The sequence below is a fragment of the Cebus imitator genome, unplaced genomic scaffold (genome assembly GCF_001604975.1).
Source record: "Cebus imitator isolate Cc_AM_T3 unplaced genomic scaffold, Cebus_imitator-1.0 Scaffold318, whole genome shotgun sequence".
Classification (NCBI taxonomy): Eukaryota; Metazoa; Chordata; class Mammalia; order Primates; family Cebidae; genus Cebus; species Cebus imitator.
In genome coordinates, this window is record NW_016107633.1 from 2,364,067 (window position 1) to 2,375,531 (window position 11,465).

Here is an 11,465-nt window from a genome sequence, read left to right on the forward strand (position 1 = left end):
GCTGGAACCCAAGAGGTCGAGGCTGCAGGGAACCATGTTTGTGCCACTGCACTCCAGCCCGGGTGAAAGAACAAGCCTCCATCTCAAAAAATAAATAAAATAAAATAGGTAAATCCTGAAGAGACCTCCTATCTGAGAAGATATACCAACAGCAAATGAGCATATGAAAAGATGCTCGCATCATATGTCATTAGAGAAATACAAATTAAAATAGTGATATTCCACTGCACCCCTGTTAGAATGGCCAAAATCCAGAACACATTCTACAAAACAATGAGTCTATAATTTGCCAAAGCGCCAGGTCATAAAAATCAAGGAGACCCAGGAACTATTCCAGAGGAAAGAAGAGTAAAGAAATGTGTTTTCTAAATGCAACAAGTGATGCTCAATGACATCTTTTTGCTAAAAAGGGAATATCAGGATAATCAGCAAAACCTGAATGGTGCCTGGGAGTTATATGATCACAATGTATCAGTGTTAATCTTCATGCTCTGATCATTGTATTGTAGATATTTTTGAGAATGTCCTTCTTTCTAGGAAAAACTCAAGTATTGAGGAATCCAGTTAGCAACTTATTCTCAAATGGTTTGGGAAAAAAGTTCTTTGTAATACTCTCCAACTTTTCTGTAAGTTTGTGATTATTGTAAAATAAAAAATTTTATTGAGGAGATGGCCATAAACTCTATGGAAGCAGAGATTTTGTTTCCCTCCTGTGAATCTCCAGAACAGCACCTGACAGTAAGGGCTTCATAAATATCTGATGAATGAATGAATGTGGGTTAGGGACATGAGAGCAAATCTGCCCTAGAAATCAAGACAATGTCTAAAGCTAAGAAGTGAAATAGTAAAATATACATAATTATTTTTAAATCTGGAGAAAACTACCAAAATAAACAACTTTAAAAAGTGGGTTTATCTCTAGGGGACATTCTGGGGTATGCAAAGGAAAAAATTATTTTTCACTGTAGTCCTTCTGTAATATGGGATTGTTTAACCAAGTATTAGCAAAGTATTATACTTTGATTCTTAAAAATATTAGGCAACTTCAAAGAGAAATACCAAAAACTAACTGAAATATAGTTGAGGTAGCTTCTCACAATAATTAAAGGAAAGGGAAATCCGTACTTGGAAAAGTAACACCTAATAATTCTGTTTTTCACATGCCAATTCAGTCACACCTCACATTAGCTTTTTGTTGTTGTTCACCATAACCTTTTCCTTTTCAAAGATAAGCACAGTTCATTCCAGTACTAATTGTAGTAAGCAGGAAACAATTACTGCCCAGCAAGCTGGGACTCCTGAAAGTAATTTTGACATATCACACAATGGAAAGCCACACAATAATTAAACATAGTGATGTAGTGCCTGGTATTTTTATTCCTCCAATGGAAAAAAAATATAAAAGGAAAGAATACACTCCCATCAACAATAGATAGGGGCTACCTTCTGCCATAATTCTCACCTGGACCCCCTACAGAAGGCATATCAGAATCTGAGGCAGGGGCCACATGGGCTGAGGCTGCCACAGGCCAGGTGCTGAGTCAAGCACACTACACAGATGGCCCAGTTCAGCAACTCCCAGGGGGATGGTGACGACACCACCCCACGTCCCAGAGAAGGAAGCAGCCTGACACCTTGACAGTCTCACATCATAGTCTATGTCCTTAAACACGTTATACCGAATATATTTGACCTAGAAAGGAGTTCAGCCATATACTAAGTAAAATACATTACAAAGAGGCATATATAGTAGGATTTCATTTCTGTGAAATAAAAATTTTATAAATACCCTCTGGAAAACTTTGGAAAGAAAAGCTCTACAATTTTATTTATTTATTTCTTTTTGAGCCAGAGTCTCGCTGTCACCCAGGCTAGAGTGCAGTGGCACAATCTTGGTTCACTGCAACCTCTGCCTCCCAGGTTCAAGCAATTCTCCTGGCTCAGCCTCCTGAGTAGCTGAGACTACAAGCACGTGCCACCACGCCACCTAATTTTTGTATTTTTAGTAGAGACAGGGTTTCACCATGTTGGCCAGGCTGGTCTCAAAGGTGATCCACCCACCTTGGCCTCCCAAAGTGCTGGGATTACAGGCATGAGCCACCGTGCCCGGTCTACAGTTTAATTTAATTAATTGTTGGTTTTTTGAGACAGAGCCTCTGTCACCCAGGCTGGAGTGTAATGACACAATCTTGGCTCACTGCAACCTCCACCTCCCAGATTCAAGCGATTTTCCTGCCTCAGCCTCCCAAGTAGCTGGGACTACAGGCATGCGCTACCACACCCGACTAATTTTTGTATTTTTTTTAAATAGAGATGAGGTTTCACCATATTGGCCACGCTGGTCTTGAACCCCCAGCCTCAAGTGATCTGGCAGCCTTGACCTCCCAAAGTGCTGGGATTATAGGTGTTAGCCACTGCACCTGGCCATGACGCTGCAATTTAAAAAAGTAGATAGTGAGATGACAGGTTTCTACAGTTAGGGCTATTGATAGTAGCAAAAGGCAACCAAATGTCTAGGTAGACAGGGGTGGGTCCCTGGTGAAACCCAATCTTCAAGCAGAAAACAGTTTCAAAGCCTAGCTACAAGTCTCAGGTAATCCACTGACTGGATTGAGGACCTGTCTTCCTGTTTGGCATTTTTTTCTCTGATTGATCTCTACCCTTCACCTATTTCACATATACCTACCCTTTCCTAATTGGTTTTCTACACTGTCATACCCACCTTTGAGTGGTGTGTTTACTTTAAGCTTTTTTGCATACGCACTAACCAATCAGCACGCACTCCCCATTCTGAGTCCATAAAAAGCCCCAGCCCAGCCACACTGAGAGAGAAACCACCCATCCAAGAAGAATGAGGTTACACTGAGAGCTGTTCCGTTGCTCAGTAAAATTCTTTTCTGCCCATCCTCACCCTTCTAGCTGTCAGCATAACCTCATTCTTCTTGGACACGGGACAAGAGCTTGGGAACCACTGAATGCTATAGCACAGGTGGGCCGAGTGAGTGGGGAGCCTCCAGCGGCCAGGCCCAGGACTGTGCGAGGCCCAGGTGGGGGACAGGGTTTGGGCGTTGCTGGCCATGGAAAAGTGGCTGAGAAAAATTCTTTGTACCTTTCTTTCTCTGTGATGAGCAACATTACCAAAGTAATTGAAAATAATCTGAAGTAAAGAGAATATTTTAGTTGGCTAAAGCTTTAATGTAGTTGTAGTTTACTATGGAAATATTATGACCACAGGTATCAGTAAGCCCTCATTTGACTCGTCAACAGGTTCTTGGAAACCATGGATTTAAGTGAAACAAAGTACAGCAGGCCCTCAAATTACGTTGTTTCTCAAGGTTGTTTGGTTATAACATTGTTTTACTTAAGGTCAGTTTCCAAGAACCTATCTGAGACATGAAACGAGGCCTTCCTGGACACACATCTAGCATAAGTGTGAAATGGTGGAGGAACCACCACAGAGTGTGAGCCAGGCATCAAAGGGGCTGACAAATTTCACCCTCGTCCAGCAATTCTAATTCATTAAATATCTTTTTTTTTTTTTTTTTTTTTAGTCGGAGTTTCGCACTTGTTACCCAGGCTGGAGTGCAATGGTGCGATCTCGGCTCACCGCAACCTCCGCCTCCGGGGTTCAGGCAATTCTCCTGCCTCAGCCTCCTGAGTAGCTGGGATTACAGGCATGCGCCACCATGCCCAGCTAATTTTTTGTACTTTAGTAGAGACGGGGTTTCACCATGTTGACCAGGATGGTCTCGATCTCTTGACCTCGTGATCCACCCGCCTCGGCCTCCCAAAGTACTGGGATTACAGGCTTGAGCCACCGCGCCCGCCCTTCATTAAATATCTTAAAGACTGGCATTAAAAACTAGGTATTTCTGCCCTTATAAGCCTGTCTTCCATATTTTTATGCATACTGTTGCTTAAGTGAAAAATCAATCACAAATACATATGTATACTCTGAGGACAGATAGTGATTACTGGTCTAATGGCTAGGCTGAAATAAATCAGTCCTGCACATGAACAGGTGCCTGTTGTGTTCTTTATGTGACAGTAAAATCTCTAAGTGAAATGCAGGACATGTGATCTCTTTCAACATCTACATCACAATTGGTTACATTAAATTAAGAAAAGAGAGACAGAGAATTACCATGGCCCTTCTAGACAACCTTTCTAATCTTTAAAAAGTTATGAATACCTTTTTCATGCTGCCTATGAAATAACCACACTAGCAGAACTCACCCAGTGCTGTGGCTGTTGGCCTGAGGTCACCGACAACACTCTTGCACCATGTATGCCGCAGGGACTGTGCCAGAAAATTTAAGCCACGTGAATCTGATAGAAAGAATAAATTTCAGGATTAAAGCATGAAATAAAACCCAAAATAAAAATGTGAACTCGTTCGTACACTACTTCTGCTCTTGCTTTTTGCTCTGAGGTTACAGGAGAGCAGACTAGGGGACCCAAGGTGAGGGGACTAAAAACTGGATGTGGACAGAAACATCCGAAACTGTTTCCACGGTCCGTGACGAGCTCTTGTATTTTCATGCTAAGGGTCACTTGCGATAAATAGCTCTTTTTAAAAGTGTCTAGAAGTCTAAATATTCAAAACCTTGTTTTGTTAGAATCTCTAAATTACAAACATTTGGACTTCTAACAACATAACTTGATGTTAATAAGAAATTGAGGACAGTTTTTTCCTGTCTCACGAACACATTGTAGCACTTTATGACCTTATAATCTGTCACGGCCTCATCAGAATTAAACTTTAAATATTAAACAGAGTCCAAGTCTTTGTCTCCATGTGGGGAAAAGTCTGTACAACTTATATCTATACGCTAAGATTATTAACAAAATAACATAAGGGAAGTTGATATGGTGAGAATCAACTCACTTTCTATTCCTTGAACATCTTTTTCTCGCAAAAACATTGGCCAGAGGGTAAGTGCTGGATTGAGTTTACTGGAGGAGGGTGCTGATTTTATATCCAATCTTGGTTTTTCTAAATAATCAAGGTTTTTATTCTTTGTAGGTGACATATAACAAGCATAGTTCTTTGCAACAAGATCATCATTAACACAAACCTGTAAAATTTTAAACATTTCATAAGACATAGTCAAGTGAATTTAAAGAAAATATTCAAATTTCAGTTTTCAGAGAAATTATTTTATAGAATATAATCTGATAGTTGGCTAAAGCTTTAATGTAGTTGTGGTTTACTATGGAAATATTGTGACCACAGGTATCAGTAAGCCCTCATTTGACTCGTCAACAGGTTCTTGGAAACCATGGATTTAAGTGAAACAACATTTGACTCCTGCTCTGGTAAACCAAATACTTCCCACTAATCCTTCTAACTGGCGTGAGGTGGTATCTCAATGTGGTTTTGATTTGCATTTCTTTAATAATCAGTGACGATGAGCATTTTTTCAATGGTATTTTATCAATATTACTTTTCTGGTTTTAAAATCCGTACTGAGGTTTTGTACTATGTTAACATCAGGACAAACTGGGCAAAGCATATCCCAAAATCTCTGTGCTATTTCTGCATCTCATCTCTAAGTCTAAAACTATTTCAAAATATAATTTTTAAAAAATCCATGGTGAAGGTGCCCTCCATGGGCTCTGAGCAGCCCTGGATCTGCCCCTTCTGTCCACCTCTGTCTAGTGCTGAGCTGTGCCCTGAGCCATCCTTCAGAAAGGGCAGAGGCCAAAATGCTAGCAGCTGGCAGCTGGCAGAGGTGGGGGCCGCTCACATGTGATATCCGCTTTCTTTCCACTTGTGATCTCAATTTTTCACAGCAAGCACATGTTACATACAGTGAGCAAGTATGGGGGAAAGGCAGTGAACTAATGCTACAGCAAATCACTATATTTTTAAAAATCACATCCAATAAGAAGAAAACAACATTTCATGATAATGATAATTTCTTGGTCATTTTGAAATAAAATGTCAAACTCATTTTTTAAAGCAATCAAAAGAAGAAAATACAGACCTGGCTAACTTCAAATCTAAGACAGACCTTAAGAGATAAAGACAATCTCTATGCTGTGTGAACAACAGTGTTTTTAGTGTTTTCCTTGGCATTTTTTGTTTTATTAAAAAAATTTTAAATCATGATAAAATATTTTAAAAATACAGTTCTTTCACTTACTTTTTCATCTTTTATAGTTACATAAAGGTAAACCTCAAATGTATCTTCTTCCACCGCACATAATCTGGCTTCCACCTGGGTAGTTGCTAAATAGCATAAATGAAAACACAAATTAGCTGATGTTAAGAGTGTATTTGAAACAATCATGACTATTTCCCACCTAGTAACTAACCACTTAAGAGTGCCCAAATGGCTTCCTCAGGCAGGACCCAGAGGGAGCATGTTAGGCAAAGGCTCTCCTAATTGTGGAGTGGGTCACGGGTCCTGTCCCTATCAACAGGTTCCTGTGCCACCCCATGAATACCTCCTCAAGTATAGCTCCTGGTCCTCTCTTCTCCTCCACTGCCTCCCAAACCCAGATTTCCAGTCCCAAGCCTTCATGTGAGATCCGCTGTACCCTGCAAATCCCCACGGAGTGCAGCACCTGGCTACTCCCTTAGAGACTCCAAACCCCATGGGCAGCTGCATCACTGCCACCTACCAGGCACAGTGCTAAGTCCTTTAGAAACCTTCTTTTGCTGAGTTTTTACCACCACCTTCAAGGTATGTACAGTGATCATGTGACGAGTGAGGAGACCAGGCTCAGAAGTTAAGTGACTCGCCTCAGCCATGGAGGACTAGGTGGCCGGCCTCCTCCAGACCCACATTCTCATCTCCCAGCAGCCCCTGTGGCTCACAGGGGCCAACACTCCAGTCCCAGTGACCTCCCAGCCTCCCACTGCTCCCAGGTCAAAGGATCTGGCTCCTCCTCTACCCAGATAATGGCACAGCACAGGAGAGGAGCCAGGACCCAATGAGGTACCAGGCAGTACCCCAGGCATTTCCCACCCACCAACCCTCTCACTAAAACCAGGTATCTGACTGCCAGGGGTTAAGACAGAAGCCACAAAAGACAGTGTTTATAGTCACTGATTTAAAATAAAAAGAGCATACGAAATTGGTTGCTGAAGACATTTTATGCATCTTAAATTAGCAGTAATGATCATAACACAATAAATATCCATTTGCTATCTCTTGCTCACTAAAAATGCTAGGTTTTTCATCAATTGCTGGTCCAACGAAAACCACATGAATTTATTTTGCAGGGCCGCAGCTTTTATGCCAACTAAGAGGCAGGCATTATTACTGTGTAGGGGTTCCCCTGCACAAACAGCCCCCTGCTGATCTCAGCTGTCAATTACTGACAATCCACGCCACTATGGGTGCAGTTACTGTGGCACTTGAGCTGGAAGAAGTCCCAGGTAGCTTAGGGAACCCCTCTGAGGAGGGCCGTTCGGCCAGCAGTGGCATCTCCAACCCTCTCCGGCAGCAGAAGCTGCGGCCTCTGTGGGTGTCACTTCCCGGCAGGCTGCAGTGATCAGGCACTGGCTTACCTTTGAGAAGGTTTTGAAAGTACTGAACAGCTGCACTGTCCCATTTCCTGGCAGGTCTGGAACAGTGAACAGATGCAACTTCATTACATAAAAATCTGAGGCTAGCACACCAACAGCATTCTGTAAAGCACGCACCGGACATTTCTCACACTACATATGGAACACGTGATGCAGACGATGGGACGCCGGGCGCTGGCCCTGCTCTAGGGGTGAGGATCCCACTGCATCCTGCAACATGCTCAAAACTGTCACCTGCCCAGGTGCAGACTCACAGCACAGAGGCCCCACTAAGAATGACCTGTGCCCACCACTGCACTGCCTGGCACGACACCACCACCCCCGCTACCTGCGACGAATCAGCCTCCCCAACCAGAACACAAGCTCCTGGGGCAGGGATCCTGAGTATGGGGTGTCTGGCGCAGTCTGGCACAAAGAGGGAACATGTGCTAATATACCAACACTCTAACAGGCAGTCATGGGACAGTCAGCTACTATCTTTGTTTCATTTTGTTTGTTTTGAGACCGGGTCTCACTCTTTACCCAGGCTGGAGTGCAGTGGCACAAACACAGCTCACTGCAGCCCTGAACTCCTGGGCTTAAGCGATCCTCTCCCTCACCTCAGCCTCCTGAGTAGCTGGGACTACAGGTGTGCATCACCATACCCAGCAATGAAAAAAAAGTTTATTTATAGAGACAGGGTCTCGCTATGTTGCCCAGGCTGCTCTCAAACTCCTGGGCTGAAGCGATCCTCCTGCCTCGGCCTCCCTAAGTGCTGGGAGTAAAGGTGTGAGTACTGCACTGGGTCCCAGCTACTATGAAACTACGGTTCCTCACTCTGCTGACCCTAGAGCCCTCTCACTGGCTCCCATTTTACCCCTACCATCTTGTCTTTTCTACATCTTTCTTTTGCTTTGCCAAAAAAAAAAAAAAAAAAAACTTGCAGGCAAAGTTGTAGGCAGTGGGGAAGGAGGAGAAACTTGTAAGCAAGGAGAAAAATAAAATGTAAGGTCAGAATGATGTTCTATGCTTCTTCTGATTTTATGTATCAGAGATGCACCCATCATCCTCCAAAAATTGTTTTAAAGATCAAATGAGATAATGTACATAGAACACTTAGCCGAGTGCCTGGACATAATCATTACTCAAAACTGGTAGTTTTTTTATTTTTATAACAGAGATATTAAGCAATTCAAGAAAATTACAAAGGATTTCTAAAAGGCAGTAAAGACAGTAGTTCTAAAACCTTGTTACACATAATCACCTAAAAATTAGCTTTTTTAAAAAAAGCAAAAGCGAGTTGATTCCTAATAACACAAGAGAAAACTCAGTCTAGTGTAGGAACGGTTAAATCAGCCAGTCTCTCTCTCTCTCACACACACACACAGAATAATCACATCAGCCAGTCTCTCTTCCTCTCTCTCACACACAGAATTACCACATCAGCAAGGCAGGGCAGGGTAGGGCAGGGTAGGGTAGGGTTGGGTAGGGCAGGATAGGGCAGAGCAAGGCAGGGCAGGGCAGGGCGAATGAAAGGAGGGGAGAAGGGGGAGGAGGGAGAGGAGTGGAGGATGGGGGAGAGGAGGAGGAGGGAGGGGAGGAGGGGACAGGAGAGGAGGAGGGGACAGGAGAGGAGGAGGGGACAGGAGAGGAGGAGGGGAAGGGAGGGAAAAGAGGGGAGGAGGGGAAGGGAGGGGAGGGGAGTGGGTTGGGGGAGGGGAGGGGAGGAGAGGAAAGAAAAATTAGCTAGGTGTAGTGGCATGTGCCTGCAGTCCCAGACATTCGGGAGGCTGAGTTAGGAGGGTTGCTTGAACCCAGGAGGCTGAAGCTGCAGTGAACCATGATCATGCTACTACACTATAGCCCGGGCAAGAGGGTGAGACCCTGTCTAAAAAAACGTGTGTGTGTACACACGTATATAATGCTCCATGATTCTGCCTTATGAATATTTTTTTTATAGTTAATTTATTACTTTTTTTTTTTTTTTGAGATGGAATTTCGCTCTTGTTACCCAGGCTGGAGTGCAATGGCGCGATCTCGGCTCACCGCAACCTCCGCCTCCTGGGTTCAGGCAATTCTCCTGCCTCAGTCTCCTGAGTAGCTGGGATTACAGGCACGCGCCACCATGCCCAGCTAATTTTTTGTATTTTTAGTAGAGACGGGGTTTCACCTTGTTGACCAGGATGGTCTCGATCTCTTGACCTTGTGATCCACCCGCCTCGGCCTCCCAAAGTGCTGGGATTACAGGCTTGAGCCACCGCGCCCGGCCTAATTTATTACTTTTTATAAGTCTGAAACAAAGGCAAGAAGCACAGAGCTAGGCCTGCTCCAAACTCCTCAACCACAGCAAGGTCAGACAAACACTGACTCAGAAGCCCCTCCTGAGGAACACAGAGGCCTCCTGCTCAGCACTTCTACAGAGGAACTGGCTTCATATAACACCATGCTTGATAGAAGGCTTTTACTAAGGATTCAAAGGACTTAAGAAGCTGTACTTACACGATGTCAGTGCTGTCTTCGCAGAAGTCAATGTGTAATGTGACAGGCCTTGTACAGTACAGGCTGAATTTTTTTGCTCTATAGGGAAGCTGCATAAACGATTCTACTGCAACTCGGATGCTAAAAAGTGAAAGAGAAACAGCTCCATTATATAGAAAATTATATACAACATATTCCATTAAAGTACACCTATTTTACTAATATACTTAATGTAAAACAAAACACACAAAAAACAATTCTTTCTGTTTCTAATGTAGCCATCAACAGTGCTTGGAGACATTTGGCCGAGAGGGAAAAACTGTTTCTTGGGACGTTGAAAAAAATCGACTCTTTTGATACATAAAGCACCGATATGGTACAAAGATAGTGTATCAGTGAAAATGACATTTCATGACCTAGGGGTAGGAGTTGAGAGAAAAAAAAATGTCTAATAAGGCTCCTGGCCCGGGCACGGTGGTTCACGCCTGTAATCCCAGCACTTTGGGAGGGTGAGGCAGGTGGATCACCTGAGGTCAGGAGTTTGAGACCAGCCTAGCCAACATGGTGAAACCCTATTTCTACTATAAATACAAAAATTAGCCAGGCGTGATGGCACACTCCTATAATCCCAGCTGCTCAGGAGGCTAATGCAGGAGAATCGCTCGAACCTGGGACTCGGAGGTTGCAGTGAGCCAGGATGCACTCCAGCTTGAGCAACATGAGAGAAACTCAGTCTCAAAAAAAAAAAGTCTAATAAGGCTCCTTAGGTGAACAAATACTGGATACCAATGAACAAATCTATAAAGCAAACTCTATTCAAGATTTTCTAAACATCAATCTCAACGTATGACCAAAATTACCTTAAAAGTTTCTGTAAATAAACAGATGTTTTAATAGTATTTGCCAGCTTTGCACAAAAGAGCTGCAGGACTGAGATTTTTAAATCATAAGTTCAGCAATTTAATTTCCATTCTTCTTCAGCAAAAGACAGAGCACTTTATTTTTCCATTTTTTTCTTTGTAGAGTATGGGTCTCACTATGCTGCCCGGGCTGGTCTTGCTTGAACTCCTGGCCTCAAGCGATCCTCCTGCCTTGGCTTTCCAAAGCACTGGGATTACATGCATGAGTCACTGCTCCTGGCCGAAAAACCACTTCCACATACTGTTTCCACATGAACTGGCTCTCTTTCCAGGGTTCCTATTGTGCCCTGTCTGGGCAGCCTGGCCATCTTCTGTCCCAGGCAGGTTAGAAAAAGGTGGCTGCACTCATGGCCCCTGAAGCGTCCTCAAGCTCTATTTAATCATGTGATTTTCTCACCCCAAACAAACTAAATGTAAAATGCCAAATGCAAAAAGAAAAGCTCTCCAGTTAAACACAATAATTGTTTTGGCAGCAATTATGATTGTATGAAATGCAGGATCACAAGCTCAAATTCTTACAGTAAGTACTGCAAATTCCCAATGTCTGA

The 11,465-nt window shown here is 43.3% G+C and overlaps 1 protein-coding gene across 1 annotated transcript in view; it reads right to left on the reverse strand.

Annotated features, from left to right (window-relative positions):
* The window catches only part of TDRD12 (tudor domain containing 12), an 89,293-nt gene that overhangs the window by 62,480 nt on the left and 15,348 nt on the right, over positions 1 to 11,465 (reverse strand). Inside the window, 5 exon segments of the mRNA XM_037729826.1 lie at positions 4,237 to 4,329; positions 4,889 to 5,078; positions 6,150 to 6,235; positions 7,523 to 7,578; positions 10,019 to 10,138. Of these exon segments, the coding sequence (XP_037585754.1) occupies positions 4,237 to 4,329; positions 4,889 to 5,078; positions 6,150 to 6,235; positions 7,523 to 7,578; positions 10,019 to 10,138 (545 nt within the window).